This window comes from Takifugu flavidus, chromosome 22 (assembly GCF_003711565.1).
Source record: "Takifugu flavidus isolate HTHZ2018 chromosome 22, ASM371156v2, whole genome shotgun sequence".
NCBI classification, from domain to species: Eukaryota; Metazoa; Chordata; class Actinopteri; order Tetraodontiformes; family Tetraodontidae; genus Takifugu; species Takifugu flavidus.
In genome coordinates this window covers 430,421-455,479 of record NC_079541.1, presented here as the reverse complement: position 1 = coordinate 455,479, position 25,059 = coordinate 430,421, and the positions used below count along the sequence as shown (strand labels likewise).

The window sequence follows — 25,059 nt, the reverse complement described above, 5'->3', positions numbered from 1 at the left end:
TGTACCGTACCGTACTGTGCCGTAGCATATCGTACTGTACTGTACCGTACCATACCGTACCATATCGTACTGTACCGTACAATATCGTACTGTACCGTACCGTACTGTACCGTACCGTACAATATCGTACTGTACCGTACAATATCGTACTGTACCGTACCGTACCATATCGTACTGTACTGTAGCATATCGTACTGTACCGTACTGTACCGTAGCATACTGTGCCGTAGCATACCGTACCATACCATAGTAAAACACAACTGAGGTAAATTTAGTAATTAAAAATAAGTTATAGCAAAGTAAAGACATCTGTTGATATGGAAACGGAGGAGGTAGTTGGGACTTACAGCCAGAACGACCACGTGTGTTAAGGTAGGAGAGCAGCTGCTCCAGCGTCCTGCCGTCCTTTAATGGAGCGCGATAACCAAGGTAACTAAGTTAGTAGTAGCAGCAGAGTGGACGTCCTCCAGATGCAGTCACAATGGGTTACATAACTCAGTAGGTTGCCTTTGATCAGAAAGCTTTTATCTATGGAAGATCAAAGGTCAAAGTCCCTCCGGAATCTCAGCTCTTTCTTTACTTGTCAACATTCCCCAAATAGACTAGAGAACTATCACAGGTAGGCAGGTAGGCAGACGTAGAGACAGACCCAGAGACAGACCTAGAGACAGACCCAGAGACAGACCTAGAGACAGACCCAGAGACAGACCCAGAGACAGACCCAGAGACAGACCTAGAGACAGACCCAGAGACCTCACAACGATGACAGCTGGCTACACAGTCAAGTTGAAATGGTTGGAATTATCCTGGGACGATTTTGTGGCCTCAGTAATATTTTTTAAAATGACATCTGAGGAATCGACGGTGTGTTTGTATCCCAGACCGACCTAAATATTGTCTTTGTTTCCAGAGCAGTTCTGACCCCATGGGGACGTTGGACCACACGGCTCCAGCTGTGATGTGGTCCAGTAGTAGAACCAGGAGGAGAGCAGCACACACACACTCACACACACACACACACACACACACACACACACACACACACACACACACACACACACACACACACACACACACACTCACACACACACACACACACCACACACACACACACACACTCACACACAAACACTAAACTAGTCAGGACCCCTCAGCAGTTGGGTGTTCCCCTACCTGCTTCTGCCCCGTCAGTAACACTGGGAGAACGCTGCTCTCGGGTCACAGGAAGAAACTCCTGAAATCAGAAGATTTATTGGCAACATTAAAAATGACGTCACGGTGCCATGAGCATTGTGAGGGGTGAGAGTGGAGCTGCTTCAAGGGGCCACACCTCAGGTAGATCTAAACTCTCTCATCAAGGTAAGAGTCCGCTCATGAGGACAGCAACGATGAACCTGGGGGAGCTCATTCTTCAGTGGAGCTTGAGGACAGATGAGGACAAAACTGTGGCTTTTCTTCTTTCTAGAGGGATCAAAAGGAGCAGCTGTTGAATAAACCTGAGTAGATTCTCCTAAACACCGCCGCCTTCTCAGAGTGTAGCTAAAGTTCAGAGCAGAGGAAGCAGTGAGGCTGTGAGCGTTGAGCCGGAGAGGCGATCTAAATGTAGCCTCGTTTCCAGGAAGAGAAGTGCTGCAACAGAGCGAAGCTTCCTGGAACGCAACGTTCACATGCAGGCCAGAGGCCTCGCAGCAAGAAGGGACGGTTACCCCGAGACGCTCCCCCAACTATACCGGCCCAGGGCTGGCTCTCTGTGGTGGCCCTGGTGAGGTGTCCAGGGAGGACCCCTGCTGGGATGGGCTCCAGCCTGGGTGGGTGGGTGGATGGATGGATGATGGATGGATGGATGGATGGATGGATGGATGGATGGATGGATGGATGGATGATGGATGATGGATGGGTGGTGGACCTGGGTCTGTGCTGAAGGCCGGTGCTGACTGCAGTAGGAGGAGGCCTCCATGGGTCAGATCATCCTCAGGAGGGATCTCCCTCTGCTGGGGGGATCTCCATCTGCTGGGGGGATCTCCATCTGCTGGAGGGATCTCCATCTGCTGGAGGGATCTCCATCTGCTGGAGGGATCTGCTGCAGCTATGTGCTTGTCCCTCGACAAGGCGTCTCTCCGAGTGTCTCCAGGAGCCTCAGCTGGACTCAGCTGGTCCCCCGTCGCTCCCACCCACCCTTAGCTAGTTCCCTGCTAACGTTAGCAAGGTGGCGGTTTTGTTGCTGTTTTGACAGCCTTGGGTTGCGTAACCGCTGTGACTAAAACAGGAGTGGAAACACAACATCTGCTGCCGTCCCACAGCCACAGGTGACCTGCTGCACAGCTAACGCCGATTCCGCCACATAAACATTGTGCTATCGTGACACTTCGGGAGCACGTGACCTTGAAGTGGATTCTAAGTAAGTGAAAGGCGCTAATGCGACGGCTGATTTGAGTCCCTGTGAGAAAGTCCCGCCTGGTTCGCAGCTGCCGAGCAGCAGACTTATGTAAGCGGACGCTAGCGTTTGTTCCTGTTAGCTAAACACACTACCAACATCACAATCCAAGCAGTCCTGAGAATGACAGTCATTGTTTGACACAGGTGTGTCCATTGTTCTTCCTCTCTGCGTCCCGTCCAGCGTGTTTGGGGAAGTCTTATCATGCTTTTTCATCATGATGAGTCACTTTGATCCCGTTACTGGAACAAAGGCAGCAACGAAGGAGGAACTCACAATTCAGCATCTGAACTCTTGAGAGTTCTGCTGTTCCACCACCAACAGTCACACAGGTGTATCACCGTCTGCTGCACCATTCGCTAACGTGAGCTGTGTGATTAGCTGCTCCTCTCTCAAAGCCAAACATTCCTGCTTTTATCTCCATTCGTCCTGTTTTGTGCGAACAAATCGCTGTTGCGTAACGTGAAATCTGGGACTGAAGCAAATATTCTGCTGGTACGACCGTCAGGAAATTTAGAGATTAGACGTGAGGTTTCTTCCCTTTGCTGCGTTATTAGCTCAAACCTCAGAGACGCGTCGTCATGAGACTTCCTGCTGTCTTAATGTGCCACAGACTTCAGGTCCCTGAAGAGGCTCGGAGCAGAACCATCAGACGGGTTCTTCTTCACTGGAATGTCGGTTATTCAAGTGAACATGTGACGGCGCCCTAAAGCCTGTGGGGGCTCCTCCAGACCTGCAGGGGAGGTGGGACACAACGAGACCAACGAGACCTCAGAACCAGCTGAGCTTCTCCAGCATGAGAGGACCCCAAATACTGCTGTCATCAGGGGACAGAGGGGACAGAGGTGAGAGAGGGGACAGAGGGGACAGAGATGAGAGAGGGGACAGAGATAAGAGAGGGGACAGAGGGGACAGAGGTGGGAGAGGGGACAGAGGTGGGAGAGGGGACAGAGGGGACAGAGATAGAGAGGGGACAGAGGGGACAGAGATGAGAGAGGGGACAGAGGTGAGAGAGGGGACAGAGGTGAGAGAGGGGATAGAGGTGAGAGAGGGGATAGAGGTGAGAGAGGGGACAGAGGGGACAGAGGTGGGAGAGGGGACAGAGGTGAGAGAGGTGCAACAAGCTCACCTGGTCACCTGAGTGCTTTGCTTCATGTTTGTGAGGACACACCCCTTTTCTGTCACAATGCTGGTGAAATCTACAGATGACACAGCAGATTTTGCATATCCCCTGTGTAGATCACACACACACACACACACACACACCACACACACACACACACACAACACACACACACACACACACACAGGAGGGAAACAAAGCACCTGAGTAGGAACCCAGGTGGCGCCTGAAGGTGCAGCCTGAGGTGGGGAGCGTCTGTATCCTCTGGTGGGGAGGGTCTGTACCCTCTGGTGGGGAGCGTCTGTACCTTCTGGTGGGGAGCGTCTGTACCTTCTGGTGGGGAGGGTCTGTACCTTCTGGTGGGGAGCGTCTGTACCTTCTGGTGGGGAGCGTCTGTACCTTCTGGTGGGGAGGGTCTGTACCTTCTGGTGGGGAGCGTCTGTACCTTCTGGTGGGGAGCGTCTGTATCCTCTGGTGGGGAGCGTCTGTACCTTCTGGTGGGGAGCGTCTGTATCCTCTGGTGGGGAGCGTCTGTACCTTCTGGTGGGGAGCGTCTGTACCTTCTGGTGGGGAGCGTCTGTACCTTCTGGTGGGGAGCGTCTGTACCCTCTGGTGGGGAGGGTCTGTACCTTCTGGTGGGGAGCGTCTGTACTTTCTGGTGGGGAGCGTCTGTATCCTCTGGTGGGGAGCGTCTGTACCCTCTGGTGGGGAGGGTCTGTACCTTCTGGTGGGGAGCGTCTGTACCCTCTGGTGGGGAGCGTCTGTACCTTCTGGTGGGGAGCGTCTGTACCCTCTGGTGGGGAGCGTCTGTACCTTCTGGTGGGGAGCGTCTGTACCTTCTGGTGGGGAGCGTCTGTATCCTCTGGTGGGGAGCGTCTGTACCTTCTGGTGGGGAGCGTCTGTACCCTCTGGTGGGGAGCGTCTGTACCTTCTGTCCATCCCAGATCGTCTGGTGACCTCGTGTGAACTGTAAAATGAGGAGTTCCTCCAGAGGCGCCGAAGCTTCGGCCCCTTTTCAATGAAGTGAAATCCTTGGGAATTTCTTCAATATATCCTTTACATCAAAGCATCTGACTGTCCTCTTTGTTCTCTTGCTGAAACACATTTTGGTGTTTGTTGGGGAGGAATCAGGGTTTCATTGAGTTGTCAGTATAAATAAGGATAATAAAAGGGTAAATATATAAAAGGAGTCCCTGTATGAGCAGCTGGACTGAGCCGCTACAGCTAACAGCTAACAGCTAACAGCTAACAGCTAAGAGCTTCTGGTTTAAAACTATCAAATATATTTGAAACTATCAAATGCTCTAAAATGTTTATTTAAATTACAGGAGACACACGCTGACCCACAGGGAGGACGATTCTGGACACCCTCCTGGAATCCTAATGAGTCCAGATCAGACACTGAGGTGGTTTACCTGTGGACCCAGAGAACCAGGAGGCCTCAGTCCGGTCCACTTCCTCCCGCTAGAATAAGGGCTGTTGTCCCACCCAGTCATCTGAAACTGCAAAGTTGGGGGGGGGGGGGGGGGGGGGTTGCAAACGTAGCACCTTTCTTTGTGGGTGTGATGGGCTCAGAGGGCGAAGCAAAACAAGCAGAGCGGCCAGACCAGGACCCAGGGCCCTGTCACAACTTTACCTGCTGGTGAGAACTCAGCCCTCCGTTTCAGATTACGGAAGCAGAACCAGAGAACCTGCGGGGGTTCTGTTCCAGCGGGGGGGTCGAAGTGTGGCAGCTCAGATCCTGAAGAACCTACGCTGGGAAACATACTTTTAGATATTATTATTATAGCCAGCAAATACAAGAAGGTTGTGGGTTTGACTCCTGGCTGGGGGGTTGATGGCAAGACAAATGTCTCCTGGGTGTTCCCGACATGAGCTGGGCCAAGTGGGGGTCCCTGGGGAACGCCACCGCTGGTTCAGTGGCTTGAAATCTTTCCAGGGTGAATCTAACAGAGCCAAAATCACCCTAAGGTGAAAAGAAACAGAGCTTTCTGTGATCTGCTGGTCGTGACCCCCCCCCCCCCCCCGGTTACTACGGGAGTCAGAAACAAGCCCCCCCCCCCCGTTGGCGCGCCTGGTGATGGCTAGCCACACTGTCCTCTCACACCAAAACGTGGCTTCTGTCAGCTTGTTGCCATCTTTGTGTCTGAAAACACCTCCCAGTAGAACGGGTGGGAGCAGCTCTGCCCCCCCCCCCCCCACCCCCCGGAGCTGCTGCGTACCTGCCGAGAGGCGACCTTAATCCCACGACCTTCAGGCTGCCAAAACAGGCGAGCTTCTCCTCACTAAACTGCCACTTTTTAAGGAGCGTCGGACGGTGTCCACACCTTCGTCCTCCCTCCGTGTCGTTATTCCAGAGCACAACGGGGATTTAAGACAACCTTCAAATGCACAAATTATATGTAAACACAGGAATCACTTAATTACCGTGTATGTTATTTTACCCCCCCATTAGTGTTCTGTTTCAGGGACGGTATAGTAGCTCTTTTGTTGACAGCCCCCCCAGTTTTGTGAGTACAGTAAATCAGGCTAAGCTAAGCTCTTTCGCTATGTGACTGGTTTGACTCCAACCTTTTGCCAACTGGTGCTGCTGAGGCCTTTTTCCCACACAGATAGCTGGTTATTAACGGGGACCGTGTTCCAGGAATCCCCCCCCCCCCCCGTACAGTTAATCCCGAAGAAGTTGTTGAGCCGGTAAAGACAAGCAGGAGACGAGAGGACGAACTGGAGAAACTTCATTTCTCTTCAGTTGAGCGGAACAACTTAGCTGCTGTTTGCGTGAGCGAAGAGCCGATTCGGTGTCGCGCTGCTAATATTTACCCAGAGAAAGTCATGGTCACGTTGCACATGCTGACGTCACAGTCCAGGTTCTGACGCAGTCCTGTCCCAGCTTCAGAGACACAATAAAGAGGACATTAATCAAACGTTGACGAGATTGTTCTAGAAATGAGTTCTGGCCCGACCCCGAGGGCGTCATCATGAGAGGGCGACCCAGCAGCTCATGAAGGTCAAAGCTCTCTGCTGGGTGACCCTGACGGGGACCTGCGTCCCCATCGGCTTTTACCTGAAAGGACACGTGAGGGACAGTTATTCCTGTCCAGGATTGGTGGCTCGAAACGGACCTCCGGCTCCGTCGTGATTTGTTATCAAGTGTATTTCTGTGCGTTATGCATCAACATGACCTGGATGAGTGACGTGCACGTGGTGTTTGTCCACAGGTTGGACAACCTTGTCCAGGTCGTCCTTCAGCTCTTACCTGAAGTGGCAGAATGGACAGATGGACTAGTTGGACCTCAATGGATGTCAAAACAACTAAAATCTTGAGATCCGGACAGATCTGTGCTGTGTCCCTCCCAGTCTGGACCTCCAGCACATCCAGGACCAGCTGGGAAACGGAGCGGACGGATCTGCTCATTGAGGCTCGTGTCAAAGATCCCGACGCCGAGCCAGGTGGATCCTACAGAGATATGGACTCACTACAGACTCACCAGGAGCAGCTTCCATCACGCCGGAGCTAAAACGGGTCTGTAGCTTCACGTTTGTCAGCGGTTCTGAGGGTTCTGGCACCGCTGCAGGTTCCAGGTGGACCCAGATGTAGCTCTGCGGCGGCTGAGCTAAAGACCGCGGGTTACATAAGCGGGCTGACCCGTTTGGAAAGATCACACGCGGCTGCTACATGTCAGCAGTAGATGTCAGCGGCCGCAGGAGCCTCCAGGAGCTCCGCCACCTCCGCGGGTCTCCAAACGCACACAAGGAAGCCTTTCATTCACATTTTTATTGTTTATAACGTCACCGATACAAAACATCCTCTTAGTCTGTAAAAATTACAAATCTGAATTTTCAGCCTGATCGCAGGAAGCTGCGACCAGCGGAACCACGGAGCGCGTGCTGCTCCGCCGAGGCTCATAGGAAGGCAGGAGCTTCTGGGCGAAGCTCTCCGTGACACCGTCAGAAGGAGCTGGGACCTGGTCCGCAGGGTCGCCCCAGGGTCGCCCCAGGGTCGCCCAGGGCCGCCCCAGGGTCACCCCCCCCCCCCCCGGGGGCCGGAGCGCGCACGGCTGCAGTTTACAGCTTGGCTCAAACGTGCAGAAGATGAATGAAGTTCTTCCGTGAAGGAAAAACAAACCTGAGATCATAGAGAGCTAATGACTTGCTTCAGTTCGATCCATCCTGGCAGTGATGAAGGCGATGCCGATGAACTCATCACCAAACGCTCAGAACCAGAACCGTCGGCAGCTGCAGTTCAAGTAACATCAAAGTAAAAACGTTCCCAAACCCTGGGGCAGCTTTGTCTGACAGCACTCGATGAAGAACAAACAGGTCTGATTGTCTGGTGGAGGTGAGAGCTGGCTACCAGGGGAGGCTCCTGCAGGTCAGCTAGGGCGCTATGCTAGCACGGCGAGCATACAGACAAGAGCAACGGTGCTCTTTGACAGGTGTTGCGCCTCACAAGAACCTTCCTGTGTTCCTGAAACCGTTGAAACATTCAACATCAACACTGATCAGCTGAAATGTGGAGCTGGTCAACAGGAGGCAACGGCGGTGGCGACACGTTGCCCCCGAGACCTCCGGGAAAATCCGATCACATACGTTCACGTGAAGACATGAAAAATGGTCCGTAGACACAAAATATACAAGCGCCAAATAAAACAGCTCTACTGTTGAACAGCAGGAGAAAAAAACAGCTAAAACACGTCAGGTACAGCTCAACTAAAACACTGAAGAGCCTGAAGCTCCTGAGAAGCCACTCCGACACATGTACCATAAAATACAGATATATACACAACATATACAAATGTCCAAAACGACCATGTCTGTAGTCCAAAAACATGCAGAAAATAGAGCATTTCATTCGAAATATCGTTTAGTTTCATAAACCCACAAAGGATCTGATGACGTCAGCTTTGGCTGGAGGTGGTGGTGACACGCACGAATGTGGGGGGGGGTCGCTCGTCCTCAGAGGTTCCACCAAAGGCACCGTCAATTTCTGGGAAATTAGGGGGTTTGGCTCATGCAAAAACTGCAAATATCAATACATCCGATGGCGATAATCAAAGTCCACCAATCCGCTGGGTGACGTCTGAGCCGTTTCCGCCACTCGACGCGTTTTTCTGGGATATTTTAGAGGCGGAATGATCGTAAACATCATAAACAATCAAGTTTCATTTGTCCCCATTCAGCTTTAAAAGGAGATGCTTTTAGAAACGGCGCAGCCTAATCAATTATTCCAGCCGATGTAATTAGCACGTGTTGGAAAATACTTCCTAGCGCCTTGTTAGCGCTGCAGGCGCCGCGAGATGGAATCCACGGCACATGTGAGCAGTAAACACGGTTCTGGTCCGTTTCCAACACCAACACTGGCTGACAGAGAAGCGCTGGTGTTAGCATGTAGCAGCCTAGCATAGATTAACCGTTCAGATGACACGTTAATACATGTGTGTGTGTGTGTGTGTGTGTGAGAACGTGTTGTTGAGGGCCTTCTTGAATTATGGAGGACGAGCAGCTCCACCTCCAAATGTTGTTCCTGGACTCGGAGGTTTGCCAGCTCGTCACGGCAGAGTTCAGAACACTGGTTCTGATGGTCGGCAGCTGGTACCAGTGGCGGTTTTAATGATCTCGGGGGATTGTTGCGATCCCGCCGCTGTGGTGGGATTCTCTGGTTTGTGTGGTTTCAGAGGGTGACACTGGATGATTGACTCAGCTGATGAACACTGTCACGTCCAGGTGCCTTCACCTGGACCTGAGCGCTTTAGTGGCCGCCGCTGGAGCCCGGTGGGTTGTGGATCCAGTCCAGGACGATGAGGGACAAGCTGCCGATCATGAACACGACTCCCACGACCAAAAAGACGGCCGCCTGAGGGGAGAGACGCCAGGGATCATTTCAAGGCTAACGGGCTACTTGAGGGGGCTCTTCTGCAGACTCACCCCGATCTTCTGTGGGGAGCGAAGCGGCACCGACTTGACCAGGCGCAGGTAGAAGGCAGCAGGTAGGATGAAGATCAGCATGGTGGCAGCGGACGAGCCTGCGGGTCAAAGCAGCCACGTTTAGGCTCCCCCTTTCAACCCATCGTTGACCTTTGACCCCCCTGGACGACCTCCTGTACTCGCCAGGAGTTGAGTCAGGTCTCCCATCGGTCCTGGACCAGTCCTGGGTCCAGGACAGGAAGTCCTGTGTGGACTCTACAGACAGACGACTACCACGACCTGCACCCGACCACGACTGAATCTCTGTGGTCTCCTGCACAGCACCAACATTTCTGCTTCAGATTCAGGTGGATTTTCTGTGCTGGACGAACATCTACGGAGGGATTTTCCTACATTTGAGAGGTTCTATCGGCCCCAGAAGCTGCTCCAAGGGCACGTAATCCCTTTACGCAGTAAGACCCAACAACAACAGGACTTTATTACATTTTATCTGAAAAAGACGCCTCTAGATGAACATTTAAGGTCATTTTAATGCTTATGCACCCTACAGACAGACTGGACCCTTTATTACAGTGTAATAACTCTAGAGAGGAGATGAGAGGCACATTTTGACTTTAGGCTCATCTGTTGCTGCACCTTTTTTATGTTGGTTCACTCAAACGAGGATCATTAAATGTCACTTTTACTCACCGATGAAGCCGAAGATGTCCCTGATGGTGGGGACGAAGATGACCAGCATGTTGTTGAAGGCCAGGATGGCGGCGGCGATCAGCATGTGACGGGTCCAGCTGAAGTCCCGTCCGCTGAACAGCAGGGTGGTGATGGAGGAGCGGATCTGGGGTGGCAGAGCGACAGCAAACGTCTGAGCTTTGACTGATTCAGAGAGCGAGAAGGTTTGGAGAATCAGGCCCCATAAGAAAAGAGGAGACCGTTTGGTGAGGTCCTGTTGTGCTGACTGTCCCCGATAGTGCTCAAAACAAACACACACACACACACACTAGAGCAGTAGTGTGTGTGTGTGTGTGTGTGTGTGTGTGTGTGTGTGTGTGTGTGTGTGTGTGTGTGAAACAGGAGGCTCCGGCCCAGAAGCCTGGTGCTGCTCAGTATCAGGGGGCCTCCACAGGCGGCCACTGGGTGAAAGGTTGTCAGGATTAGGTGAAACCTCCGGCGCCGCTGTGGCCCACACGGGGCGTGGCTAGGACAGGGGGTGGGGCTTGCTCATTGAGAAGGGCAGAGGATTATGCCCTGCAGTGAAAGAGCGGCGAGCAATTGCATCAGCCGTGGCCAGAAGGGAAGCGCAGGACTCTCGTGACTCCGCCCCAAAGGCCTCCCGCCTCAAACGGACTCCAACCTTGAGCACACTCCAGTTCCTGGCTCGGCCTTCATGGTCGTGGTCACGGTGGCGGTTCAATAAACACCGGTGCCGGGACAGATTCAGAGCCTCTAGAACCCTCCTGTGCTCGCACACACGCCTGTAATCATGACCGAAGACAGGGCGGCGGCAGCTGCGGCGCATTGACCTCTATCTGCACGGTGGGGGCACCGGGACGGCGCCTGCCCCCCCACCGCTGCGCTGCCAAGGAAGTGTCCCAAGTCTGACCTCATTTCTTGTGAGTGATGGAGGCGATAATTCAGCCGGGGCTTCTTCCCACCACCTCTTGCGCAATCAGGCCTGGGGGGGGGGACTCGAGTGTGGTCGCGGTATTTCTCTCCAAGGCGCCGAACCGTTCGGCAGCCCGCCGTTACCTGGCGCGGGGGCGCGGGGTGGGGGGGGGTTCGATCATGTGATATTTGCTGAGGGTCTGTGAAGGAACCGCTGGGCCAGATCAGACCGGGTCTCTGGGTTCTAGTTTGAGCTGCAGGCGGAGGAACACGGCCGAGCCGAACCACCACCAATATTTAAATTCACAGATGTTGAGAGGAAACAGAAGCGGGGGGGAAACCCCGTTAAGGTAACAACACTGAGACACTTTGAGAGCGAAAAAGAGAAGTGAAAGAAAAACAGGATATTGTGAGACGTGAACAACCGTAGAACAAATAACCAGCGTTGTTTTTGTCCTTAAACACCAAGTTACGGAGCTGTCAGAACTCCTGATGATGGCGGCGCTTCAATCGGATCATTCGGGCTCGTTTACAGCTATAAATGAAGTTTAAACTTTATTTCTGTTCAAGTACTCGATAAAATTTCTTGTTTCCTTAAATGCTAAAATTAAAAAGTCTATTCTGCAAAATAATCACAAAGAACTGAGACAAAATGTTTAAGATTTGCCTTTAATGATCATTAAATGTGATTATTTATATGTGATTATTTTAGATTAATGCAAAACGATGTTTTAAAACAGATCTGATTTAGTGGGAAAGAAGAAAAGAAATGAAAGAAAGAAAAGACACAAACACACACCTGTAGTTTGGGCTTTTTTCTCGAAAAGAGCTGCTTCACTAATCTGCTTTGATGCTCAGATCAAAGGAATTCTCCAAGTTTCCATTTGACATTTGAGAATCTTCTGACCTTCAGCCAGAGATTAACGTGAGCTTTGACTGCCGGCGTCCTTGGCTCCCACGGACGAGAGTGTGTGTGTGTGAGTGTGTGTGGGTGTGTGTGTGTGTGTGTGTGTGTGTGTGGGTGTGGGTGTGTGTGCGTGTGTGTGTGTTCCCCTCCTCACCCTGTTCACCCTGACGTTCCGCCATCGTCCCTTTTTCAGTTTTTAGAAACTTTTCCTTTTACCGTTAATTATTAATGATTATAATTGTTTTGAGTGTTTCATCGACGGGACAAGAATGTGTGAAGAATCTTTTTCACTGTTGCTAGGAAACGGTTGGTTACTTTTGTCTGAAATTGCACCGTCTTCTCGCTGTCTAACCGTGAGCAGCCACCCATGAGCGTCGCCCCCATGGCTCCGCCTCCCTGTCTCCGGCTGGCAGGGGGCAGCGCCAGGGGTTTTTCCACTGTCCCTGTAAACTTCCACAGTGGGGGGGGGTTGGGGAAAGGGGGGGTTGGTCTCCCCCAGAAAGACAGGGGGGGGGTTGGGGGAGGGGGGGGATGGTCTCCCCCAGAAAGACAAGGGGGGGGTGGGTCCCCCTGCAGAAACGCAGCAGCAGCATCTTCTAAAAATGTGGTCTGTGGGTTCATATTTGTGTGTTTATGTTTGTGTAGCGATGCAAATGAGTAGACGGTTGCGTATGTGTGCGCGTGCCCGCGTGCGTGTGCACGAACAGTTTAGGAGCGCTTCTCCATGATTATGTTGCGATTTGCTGCCCTCTTGTGGCCGTTCAACGAATCCGCAGCCAGATTGGAAATTTAAAAAACTGATGGCGAAAGCGCGTGCGCGCGTGCGTGTGAGTGAGCGTGGAAGGTGAACAAGAGGCTGACAGCTCCTGGGGAAGGTGGCCATTTTTGTTCTCCTCGTGTCAGACAAGAACTAAAATTAGACTGAACATGTATGGGCTGAAAAGGCCGAGCGTGCGCGTGTGTGAAGGAATGTGAGCGACGGTTCAGCGGCGGCAGCAGAGGGCGTGCGCGCGCTCGCCCCAGAGGGCGTGCACGGGCGGCGACTCACCGGGAACAGCACGATGGGCACGGTGAGCGTGACGGCCGTCAGCACCGCCAGGCGCACCAGCAGCAACATGGTGTCGAACTTGTAAACCTTGGTGAAGGTGTGGAGCAGCTCGGCCTCCACGTTGTCTGTGGAGGAGAAACGGTGAGTGGACACGTCAGCTCAGCACCTGCCGCCGCCGGGACCCCGGCGAGACATCGAGCACGTCCTCCCACGTCCCCCGATGTCCCCCGATGTCTCGCCGTCACTCACCGTAGAAGGTGAGGTAGCCGAAGAGCGCCGACATCATGTACATCAGCAGCATGGTGAGGATGGACAGGTTGGACACGTTCTGCATGCGTCTCCTGGTGCGGCTGTGGACACACAAAACCCAGCGTTGAGACACGTCCACCACGTCCTCAGGTGGACAGAAACAGGCGGCCAAGCGTTGGCCCGGCGACGCCCACAGAGCTGAACTCGGCTCCAAAAGGAGCTCAGCGATCTGAGACGGTAAAACCTCCGATTCAGCATCTCACCGCTGAACAAAACAACCACTCTGAGGGTTTAGGACTTCACGTGGGACACCAGCACCAAAAGCCCGTCTGCATCTCCACGGCAACGGAAGGAAAGCACCGTGGGAGTGTATCTGTGTACGTACTCTTTGAGCTCGCTGTAGATGGGCAGCACCTCCGGGTGGCACACGAAGGCGAAGGCCAGGATGGGGATGGTGTACGCCGTCTGCAGGACACACACACAGGTCGGTGGGTGGGAACCCCCCCAGAAACCAGGCAGCTTTACACACACACACACACACACACACACACACACACACCGGAGGAGGCCTCAGCCTGACGTCACCGTACCTGAGAATTAAAGACGAAGTACTTGGGCGTGCACATTTCCTCCAGGTCGGCGTGGGGCACGGCGCCGGGCTGCTGGGCGCCGGGGCTGAGAGGAGCGCCGGGGACATGTCGGCGCGGGAGAAACCGGCGAGAGCGGAGCTGTTGTGCTGGTACAAGCCCATCATCTCCGACGCGTTAGCGCTGACGTTGGCGTTATGGAAGAAGAAGGGAAGCGGACACGGCAGCTGCGTCTTCTTATAGATCACCTGGAAGGGAGGAGACGGATCACCGCTGATCCCTGGATCCACCTGCTGATCCACCTGTTCTCCTCAAACTATGAGCAAGTCGGGAACTTACCACCCCCAGAAAAAAGACCATGCAGGAGAGGGAGAAGCCGCTGGTGTAGCCCAGGTAGCCTGAGGCAGAAAAGGAGGATTACTGGAGGAGGCAGATGTTGTCTATTCTCAGAGCTGGGTCATCGCTCTCGTATCGATGTGACCCAAATCCAAAATAGATCAGCACCATCTGACACCGCGGAGGCCTTCAGGACGGCCCGCCGACGCCGCCAACATCCACCTCCAGCATTCTGCAATCATCCCGGCGGATTTCTGGCTGCCGACGCGGCGAAATCGGATCGCTGGCTAAGACGTTCTAGAGTGATCGTTAAGTACCGGAGCTGGAAGCGGAGCGGAGGGTGGTTCCGTCAGAAGCATCCGAGCCGTAATCGGAACTCTTACCCAGATTTTTGAGGAGGGACAGAGGCAGGATGACCCCGATGGACACAAATATCACCAGGTAGTTTCCGTTCAGGTACCATTCGCTGCAGGAGAGTTTGGACGGGTCAGAGCCGGCCCTATAATCCGTGTGTGTGTGTGTGAGTGTGTGTGTGTGAGTGTGTGTTCGGGAACGTGCGCTCACCCAGAGTTTTCCTCCAAAGCCAGGAAGGTCCGGATCACTTCAGGAAGCTCATACTTGACGATGAACAGGTAGCTGGACATGGCTGAGAGGACAGGACAGACACGGGCCTGGCGTTAGATGGGCCTGGGTCACATGACTTGGGGTCACATGACTATAATCTGCCTACCGCCGATGTTCTGCATGATTATGGACCCGAAGGCGGCCATCTTCCCGGGCCAGCCGAAGGCTCTCTCCCCCAGTTTTTCATAGATGAGGGACCCTGTTAGGACAGAGGGGAGACAGGTCAGCAAGGACAAGCTGCTGGATTTGCTGGGGGGCGGTTGGAGTCAGGAAGGGGTCCCACCACTCACCTCCTTCCTTGGCCGTCATCAGGAGCAGGTGAACAGAGTAGAGGGACAGGATGGCCACAGCGATGAGCAGGAAGCTGCACAGACACAGGCAGGTTAAGGGTCTGGAGGGGGTTGAAGACTAGTCTGCAGCACTGGAGCGTCCAGCCCGCCGGCCCTGGGCCAGGACCGCCGGCCCTGGGCCAGGACCGCCGCCCTGGGCCAGGACCGCCGCCACCTCCTGGGGTCACAGGGGGACCCAGGTGGACATGGGGGGTTATGGGGACGGCACACCGGCTCCTCGGTCCGGCGGAAGAACACAATCAGCTTCGTGATCTTCAGCCTGTCCTCATTTGAGGCTGTGAGGACTGAAACTACAGCTCGGCTCAACGCGTCCCCGAACATTTCATCATTAGCATGTAGCACTTAGCGACGGCAGGTGGCGGGACTCTTACGTGAAGAGCACGATGCCGGTGTTGGCCATGGCGAAGGACAGGCCCAGGATGCCGCTGCCCATGATGGCGTTGCTCAGGTTGAACACAGACATGCCGAAGGACGTGTGTCCAGGATGCTGCAGGACGCAAGGAGACAAGGCTCAGAGCAGAACCTAAACACATTTCCAGACCGTCTTTAGGTCCAAATGTGCCCGATTTAGAGCTGAACCCGTCTCCCTTCTCTTACATATTCCTCGTGATACTCCTCATACTTCTTCTTCTTCATCATCCCATTGGACAGGAACTTCTGGCTTTCTGCGTCCTCGTTGTCGTCCAGGAACTGACTGAAAGACACAAAACTCCCTCATGTGACTCCGTTGCATCATTGTGCAGAACCTCGACCGCGAGCGGCTCCGCGCCCCCCCACCTGTCCAGGGTGGCCTTCTCGGCGTCCACCGGCTCCGTGTAGCCGTCGTCCAAGCTGTCGGCGCTGTCGTCATCCGTCACCATGGACACTTTACTCAGCTCCATACGATCCACAACTCCTGGCATGTTGGCACAGAGCGGCGAGCGGTAGAGAATGTGGGTTTGCAGAGTTCAGAGGTCACCAGGTGGAACTCAGATCTGTTAACTGCACGAAAAAGAACCGGTCAAGAACTAAAATATACATCCAGATATTTCAGACACGACCATCTGAGCTTAAATGGAGCAAACCCTGCCAGCTCTAGCTAGCTCTAGCCTAGCCCTAGCCAGCCCTAGCTAGCCCTAGCCAGCCCTACCCAGCCCTAGCCAGCCCTAGCTAGCCTAGCCAGCCCTAGCCAGCCCTAGCTAGCCCTAGCCAGCCCTAGCCAGCCCTAGCTAGCCCTAGCCAGCCCTAGCCAGCCCTAGCCAGCCCGAGCCAGCCCTAGCTAGCCCTAGCCAGCCCTAGCTAGCCCTAGCCAGCCCGAGCCAGCCCTAGCTAGCCCATGTCTCTCACTGTAATCAGGAACTCAGCCCAGGTTCCTCCTGCAGCCTCAGTGGCAACACTCACTTCCTCACTGTTTCCTGGAAGCACGTGGACAATGGGAGGAAGTTGCGCAACACTTCATTCCTGCTCGCTGGTCAACAAAAATCTGCCGGGCGACATTAACCTTGAATCCTGGATGGCGTCTTCCTGACGTCAGGAGGGAGTTTTACAGCTGAATATTAACCTGAGAATAATCCCACATATCTGAAGGGGGTCCACTGTGATACTGGTCTCACTATTTCACAAACCAGTCCTCCCACTTCCTGGAACTGGAGGAATGTTTATGATGTTCCCTCAGAGGCTTGGTTGGGCGACGGTGATTGGAAACACACAAAGCCCCGCCCAGGTTGCTCCAGCGTGACCGGCGGCTGGCGTCCGTTGGCGAGCGCCCGTCAGCTCAGACCAACAAACTCTGAAACCAGGTCAGAGATGCAGCGGGTTCATGAGGCCGCCGCCATCAACAGGTCTCCTTGTTCCTGTGTGAGCGGGTTCACCCGGCCCGGCCCGGCCCGGCCCAGTTGGAGAGGCCCGTGAGGAGCTGCAGCATTCACCACCCTGTTACGCAACACAAAGCCTCCATCATTGGAACCATCGACAGCTTTGCCCGACACTCACAAAGGACTCTTTGATTGGACAGAAGGAAAAACGCTCCTCGCTGACAAATGATGCAGGAGACGAAAACCACAGCGCCGCTTACGCAACCGCAGCGCCGCTCACGCAACCACAGTGGCGCTTACGCAACCACAGCGGCGGCGGCGTGAAGAACAAAACCACTAAAATCCAGTTTTTGCTGAAATGAATTTATAAGAACTTGAAGTAGCTCCTGAATTAGCGCTTCAGAGCAACGTCTCCAGACTCCACATGAAGCTGCAGCCCGTGGCATTAGCACGCTAACACGCTAGCTTTGAATCAGCAGAACACGAGCGTGTGCACGTGGCTGATTTGAACAGTCGTAAACCGTCTAAGAACCGGGACCGGAACGTCTCCCGTGTCTCCTCAGACGTTAACGTCAGAAACGGGCCAGAAAACAGGAAAACAACATGGAGGCTAGCGTGGGCGCAGCGCTGGTGGCGCTCGTTAGAGCTGATTTTAAACGATGGCAGATGACGGTGGCCCCAAAGGTTCAGTCCGGAGGGAGCGTTCCCACCGGCCCACCGGACCCCAGCTGATAACAACCCGGCCCGTTGTTCGGCTCAGTCCCACCGACGACCAGCCTGATGTTGGCGGGCGTTTGCGGTTTCTTGCTCGGGCTTGTGGAGACGTTGTTGTCGCTGGATGACGCAGGTGCGACTTCGTGACCACCTCAATCATCCGACAAGTCTTGGTCTGACAGCCGGAACCAGCGAGCCCGAGTCACATGATGCTTTGATCACCACGTGTCTCTTTAAACTTTCTACAAACTAAACAATCACATGATCCAGCATGTAGAAGATCCTCTGGAACAATTTAAACATCATGAGGACTAAACCAGCCCCCCTCCCACCAACCCCCCCCCCTCCCCAGAGCCCCCGCCCAGCCCCCCCCCCCCCAGCAGCCCCACCCAGCAGCCCCCCCCCCCAGAGCCCCCGCCCAGCCCCCCCCCCCCCCCAGCAGCCCCCCCCTCCCCAGAGCCCCCCTCCCAGCAGCCCCCCCCAGAGACCCCGCCCACCAGCCCCACCCAGCAGCCCCCCCCCCCAGAGCCCCCGCCCAGCAGCCCCCCCCCCCAGCAGCCCCCCCACCGGTTTGGTTTCCAGCGCTAAAGTCCGACCGCTTTGAGCCAACACGGATTAAGCGGCTCCGCTCGCCGCTAACGTCCACACCAAACACCTCGGTACAGCTAATCTCTCCGCCTGCTGCTGCCAGCAGGATTCACCTGCCCGGCAGCGTTACCATCACAGGCTGCAGCAGGGACGGAGGCGCCTGAACCGCTGGACAGCAGGAGCCAACCGGCAAACTCACGAGACGCAGCGGCACCGACCGGACAGGTGTGGACGACACCAGGAGCTGCCGGAGCCAGTCCTGTCCCGTTTCAGTCCTGTCCCATTTCAGTCCTGTCCCACTTCAGTCCTGTCCAGCTTCAGTCCTGTCCAGTTTCAGTCCTGTCCAGTTTCAGTCCTGTCCCACTTCAGTCCTGTCCCACTTCAGTCCTGTCCCACTTCAGTCCTGTCCAGCTTAGTCCTGTCCAGTTTCAGTCCTGTCCAGCTTCAGTCCTGTCCCGTTTCAGTCCTGTCCCATTTCAGTCCTGTCCAGTTTCAATCCTGTCCCATTTCAGTCCTGTCCCACTTCAGTCCTGTCCCATTTCAGTCCTGTCCAGCTTCAGTCCTGTCCCACTTCAGTCCTGTCCAGCTTCAGTCCTGTCCACTTCAGTCCTGTCCCGTTTCAGTCCTGTCCAGCTTCACTTTGGTCCGAGCACATTTCTCATGTTCCTGCAAACCTGATTTTTTGAAGCCAACCCGAGGACAATACTCACGCTTTAAACGTCTCTTTACGAAGGTCCAACAATGTTTGAACACGTCCGCTGAAGACGGATGATGGACCAGTGAAAGGACGATGAGACGCACTCAGGTGAGAAAACACTCTTTAAAAGACAGGAGGGAGGAGCTTCAGCGGCCAATGAGGACAAGCAGGGTGTGCTCTGACCCCTCCCCCCCCAAACCCCCCCCCCCCCCACACACACACACACACACACTCGTGTCATGGAAAAGAACTGAGGGACCGTTCCGACCCACCATTCCGACCCACTGCTCCGACCCACTGCTCCGACCCGCCACCACTGAAAACCCACATCACAACTGTCACGAAGTGCACGAGACATCAACACAAGCACCACGTGTGAGGCCAGACATCAAAGGAGAGAGAAATGATGCAGATCAAAGCGCCTCCGCGTCTCGCATCATCAACAGGAGCAGCAGCCAGTTGCTCACACTTAAATACTCGGGGTCTCCTCAGGATGGGGTCACGTGACCCGCCACATGACCACCAACAGTTTTACTCTTGTGAAATTTGGTGAGTCACAGTTACCAACACCCACGTGCGCACACCAGCCCGTCTCTGTACTCCACTGTTTGCGCACGCACGCACGTTCCCAAAGCGTTCCAGGAGACAACCTGTCCAGGGAAGGCTGTGTCGTTGACAGCCAATCAGAGGGCAGCTCGGGGATGTGCCCGCCCCCGAGGTCATGTCAAAGACGAGGTTATTTTGATGGGAACCAAAGAGCATCAAGGCCAGAAACCGGCTCACGTCTCCCCGAGATCTGTTCCATTGGACATTCGTCCCCCTTCAACGAGCTGGTGATGCAGTTAAACTGGTTTCTATTCTGGAACCAGTGCCGAACGCTGGTGGGTTCGTGACCCGAGAGCGATGAATAAAGTTCTCGGGTCCAAATGAGCAGAAGTGAGCCGCCGTTTAGCTAAATGACTCCAAACATCCCAGAGGACAGATTGTCCTGATTTAAAAGGTCCACTCAAAAATGTCACCGATTATTCGACAGCCTTAGCATAGCCTAGCGTTAGCTCTGTAGCAGCAGTGCCGCTGAAGCAGCAAAAGGTTCTGGAAGGTTTCACAAACAGGCGGTCAGACCCGCTGGGCCTGGACGGCATCGGCCCCGATCAGAACTTTGCGACCTGTTCTGGTGATGAGGGTCACAGGGCGACCATCACGCCACCGTAGCCTCAATCAAAACATCCTCCATCCCCGCTCAGGTAGCGTGGCGCTAGCGCTAGCTGCTCAGGACCTTCCTGACGTGTTGAGGCGGCGCCGCTGCTTTTACGTAACAGCAGCAGGGTTTCGCCCGTCGTACACGTGAGCTGCGCACGCAGGCGGAGCCGCCGCGCCTGACATCAAAGGTGCTGAACCTGTTTGGGGGCTAGCATGCTAAGCATGCAGCTACATGACTGAGGACTCTGGAGAGTTGCTCCAGCAACCAGCGGACCCGTCAGTCAGCGTCCGCTGTAGCGTGAAGCAACATTCCTCCAGAACGCGCCCAACGAGCATTGAACGCCGGCTCCGTCAAACCTCGAGGGGCGTCGACTCGGACCTGATTGGACTGTTTCTCGCTGTTTGGCTTTGGCGTGTTTCTGTGGCTGAAAGGAGCCACAGGTGGATCACATGAGCCGGCTGATGGGGGACCTTTGCTACTCGTTGCTGCTCCGTCCCCACCGGCCGGCGTTCCAACTTTTTCATCTTATCAGCTGGTATCGATCCGCCCGATGACGACATGGTCTTGTTTTCGTAATAAGGTGGGACTTTGAGTTCAAGGCTGCTGTTCTGACGTCCGCAGGACGGAGAGGACGCGCCGGGTCCTGTCCTCCAGCTAAGCTAAGCTATCGGCAACCAGCACGAGGGGCAGAACCGCTGGGATGAAAACCAGGACGAACCCGTGCTGAACACCGCCGTCGTCATGACGACACGCTTGTTTCTGTCACGGGTGACGAGAGTGTCAACAAGAGACAATAGGACATGTCTCATGGGACATTCCACAGTCTCGTTATCAGGGATTTCTCGCTCACAAATTAAATTTTGTTCCAATAAAAGTTTGATTCTCAGCAGCAGCAGCAGCAGCGTCCTGAGGGACACGAGGACGGACAGATCTCAACCGTTTGGACTCATGTGAGGGACTCGTGGCCCCACGTCCCTGTTTGACTATTACGCAACGCCGAGTAAAAATAAACAGCGTCTCTCGTGTTGCTACCTTCAGCTGAACGTGCTGACAGATCGGCCTCCGTGCGTCTTTGTGTTAAAGACACCTCCCACAGCTGGTGCTGGCGGTCCGGATCACATCAGTGAGTCCTCCTGCCCGTCCAGAACTATCTGACCCACATGTGGGGGGCCAGGTCTGCCTGCTGACTGGTGCTGGACCTCTGCTGGGAGCTGAAACCTACTTAAGTGAGTCCACTATTATTAAGTTAGCTGCATGTTAGCATCCACATGCTATCCCTCAGGACCTTCAGGGCTGTTTGTCCTCTCTGCCATGACACTTCTGTTAGCACGCTCGCTACAGAACGCTAAAACGTTGGTGAAACCAGTGAGTCGACCTGTTGGTTGAAATTAATTTCTGATCGCAGCTGCAAATTCTCCATGTGGAACCAGACGGGTCTGGCTCAGGGGGTCCGATGGGTTCCGGCCTGGTTCCTTATGGTTCTGCCTTTTAATGACAGACATTCGCGAGTCCCAGACTGGGCTGTGAGCGGCGCTGAACCCACCTGAGAGCCGAGTCAGGTGGTGGCTGTTCTCCAGAACCTACAGGTCCAATTATCAGCCCACACACACACACACACACACACTCACAAACACAAACACACAAACACATCCACCCACCCACCCACACGCACGCACGCACACACACACTCACTCACACACACACACACAAACAAACTCTCTCTCACACACATACACGCACACACACACTCACAAACACACACACACACACACACACACCACACACAATCTCCAGGATGATGCAACACGGGGGGGGGGGGGGCAACAACCTGCTTTATCTGAAAGTTCGATTAACCGCGACAAACACACCTGAAACCACCCGCACGCGCTCCGCTTGGACGGTGAGCGCGTGTCGAACCCGGGCAGCTGGTAACACCCTGCAGGAGGCTCCGCTGCGCTTCCCATAAAAACATAAAAACGAGCCACGAAGGACTCGAACCCGCGTCCGGAGGCGGAACCGCGGCCTCCGGAGACGCGGACGCGCTTCTGCCTGCGTCGGTCTCACTTGGTTCGCAACTGCGCGAAACTCGATTTAAAGGGGCGAAAATCTGCGGGACAAATCCGTCAAATGTGGCGGCAACAACGCTGATAAAAGTGCGGGGCGCGTGCGTGATGGTCGGGCACTTACCGACTGTTGCAGCGTGGCGCAGCTGTGCGCAGGGCGGAGGCGGACTGGAGCCGGAGCCGGAGACCCTCAGCAGCAACACGGGGCCGGAGTGGAAATTTCCATCTGCCATGTGATGATGGCAGGAGCGTCGGGTTTCACCTCCAACTTATGGCGGGGGGGGGGGGGCGGGGGGGCTGTAGGTTGTAAACGTCACTTTGGCTCGTTTGGCCAATAATGAGTTCGTTCCCGTTAAAGTGGGTTCTTCTGGTCTAACTGCAACACTTTAAGGGCTTTAAGGTGCCTTTGGAGGCGGAGGTCCTTTGTTTACGTTCCGCGTGTCCAGGCTGCACACACACGCACAGGCAGACGTGCACAGCAGCCCGGTTCTGCTCCAGAGGAGCTGCAGACCAACCAGCAGCTGGAATTAGGAGTTTCGTGATGCGGTCGTGATGCGGTTACGCGCAAGAATCTGGCGCTGTTCTCAACCCTGAAGCTGAACGTTAGTTTTTGGTAGTTTGGAGAGCGATAATCAAACTTTTACGGTTTAAAAACTGCATTTCAAGCTGCGACGTTACCGTGGGAAAACCCCTTTTTGTTCCCTCACGGCCACTGTAGGTTCCTCAACATGTAAAAACACAAACATGAAAGCGGTTCCAGCAGGAGAGCTTCTCAACCGGCCTCAAACCTGCATTAAAAATGGTGAAAATATAAAACAACCAACTATTCCATCTGCTAATGACACCAAACTGAGGGATCTGCTCATCCACTAATCATCTTCTACAAAAGGTTTTTGTTCCATTTCCTCAAGACCAACTGTGACAAACATGAGGATAAATGTGATCAAAGTTCCAAAAACAGCAGATATCTATTTAATAGGGTTAATTTCAGGTCAAGAAAAACATCGAAACAGGACGTCAAGTTCTCAACATTTCTTGTCCGATAGTGGAAATAACGTGTTGAGTCCAGCCTGTTTTATAGACACAAAGTTAAAATAATGTAAAATAAATCAAAGTCCTACATCTGGGGTCAGGCGGGGCCCTCTGGGGCCCTTCGGGGGCTCTTTAGGGGCTCTAAATGTTCCTTCACTGAGGTTTTAGGATCCTATTTTTTTAAAGCTTCAACAGTTTAGTGAATGTTGGAGCTTCTGTAGAGGGAAAAAGGGCTGAAAGCGGTTTCATCTCAATAAAGTGGAACCAACAGTGATCTAAAGAGCTGAGGATGATCTTGGGGTCGAAGGGACATTTCAGGAGTTTAATGGGTCACATGATGAATGAGTCCACAGATTAGAGCCTCAGTAATGAGAGAGGAGCTGCTGCTTCAGATTCTTTCCTCTTTCTTCTTGTTTCTAAACTTCACATGACAGAAGGTCACAGGATCGATGATGAGCCGGTCGCCCCGGCAACCAAGCTGACTCCGAAGCGTCTTTGACAGAGTTGAACCACAACTCCTGCTGGTCTACTGGTCTTCCTCTCCTTGGCCTCGAACCTCTGAGCTGGTACCAGGCTGCTGACCTCCACCTCCTCCCTGCTGAGACAGCGGAATGAGCGAGCTCACGTTAGCTAATGAGGGAACCAGAGATGTGACAGAAGCAGTAACGCCGACGATGGAGCGTCTCCGTTCCTGGATTCCATGGTGTCCCCACGGCTGCACAGTTGATCCCTGTCAGGACCAGCAGACAGGCGGCTCATTAGTCCGCCTGTCTGCTGCTGCTCACATTGGACTTGGGCCGATAAATAACGCTTACATAAGCTTCAGACGAGCTGATCCTGTGACCATCGACCGGGTCCTGACATAACAGCACCAAAATGACAAACACGCTCAGCAAATATCTCTGATTCATGGTTTTGATGTGACTTTGGGTCAAGACCAGACCTCCAGCTGGGACACCTGAGGAGAGTCTGAGGAGCACGTTGATCACAATGATGCTGTCAGACTGGCGTCACTCGTGACCACGGTGGTAAACGATCAGCGCACATCTGTTAGAGATCAGCTCACATCTGTTAGAGATCAGCTCACGTGTGTAGAACTCATCAAGATCTTCCCGGTTGGCCTCCTACTGGTCTACTGGCCTCCTACTGATCTCCTACTGGTCTCCAACTGATCTCCTACTGATCTCCTACTGGTCTCCTACTGGCCTCCTACTGGTCTACTGATCTCCTACTGGTCTCCTACTGGCTCCTACTGGCCTCCTACTGGTCTCCTACTGGCCTCCTACTGGTCTACTGGCCTCTACTGGCCTCCTACTGGTCTCCTACTGGTCTACTGGCCTCTACTGGCCTCCTACTGGCCTCCTATTGGTCTACTGGCCTCCTACTGGCCTCCTACTGGCCTCCTACTGGTCTACTGGCCTCCTACTGGTCTCCTACTGGTCTACTGGCCTCCTACTGGCCTCCTACTGGTCTACTGGTCTCCTACTGGCCTCCTACTGGTCTACTGGCCTCCTACTGGCCTCCTACTGGCCTCCTACTGGCCTCCTACTGGCCTCCTACTGGTCTCCTACTGCCTCCTACTGGTCTACTGGCCTCCTACTGGCCTCCTACTGGTCTACTGGCCTCCTACTGGCCTCCTACTGGCCTCCTACTGGCCTCCTACTGGTCTACTGGCCTCCTACTGGTCTACTGATCTCCTACTGGCCTCCTACTGGCCTCCTACTGGTCCTACTGGCCTCCTACTGGTCTCCTACTGGTCTCTTCGGGGCTTCAGCATCTTTGTGAT

At 54.1% G+C, this 25,059-nt stretch overlaps 1 protein-coding gene and 2 long non-coding RNA genes across 3 annotated transcripts; 1 reads left to right on the top strand and 2 right to left on the bottom strand.

The window, feature by feature from the left end:
• Positions 1-1,099: 1,099 nt before the first annotated feature.
• On the bottom strand, positions 1,100-5,758 carry LOC130519006 (uncharacterized). Its single transcript, XR_008948196.1, has 4 exons — positions 3,733-5,758; positions 3,564-3,633; positions 1,331-3,167; positions 1,100-1,234 (listed from the first exon to the last, which is right to left on the bottom strand). It is a non-coding gene; the product is annotated as an uncharacterized LOC130519006 (long non-coding RNA).
• Positions 5,759-7,317: 1,559 nt separating this feature from the next.
• slc38a4 (solute carrier family 38 member 4) lies at positions 7,318-22,529 on the bottom strand. The gene is given in 17 exon segments (XM_057022019.1): positions 7,318-9,411; positions 9,483-9,580; positions 10,173-10,317; positions 13,040-13,164; positions 13,289-13,389; positions 13,674-13,753; positions 13,879-13,982; positions 13,985-14,123; positions 14,215-14,273; positions 14,595-14,677; positions 14,776-14,857; positions 14,942-15,034; positions 15,126-15,199; positions 15,557-15,672; positions 15,783-15,879; positions 15,963-16,166; positions 22,366-22,529. Coding segments are annotated over 16 exon segments (1,626 nt in total). The 5' UTR covers positions 16,088-16,166; positions 22,366-22,529; the 3' UTR covers positions 7,318-9,306.
• On the top strand, positions 20,354-21,231 carry LOC130519007 (uncharacterized). The gene is made up of 2 exons (XR_008948197.1): positions 20,354-20,713; positions 20,800-21,231. It is a non-coding gene; the product is annotated as an uncharacterized LOC130519007 (long non-coding RNA).
• Positions 22,530-25,059: the final 2,530 nt, after the last annotated feature.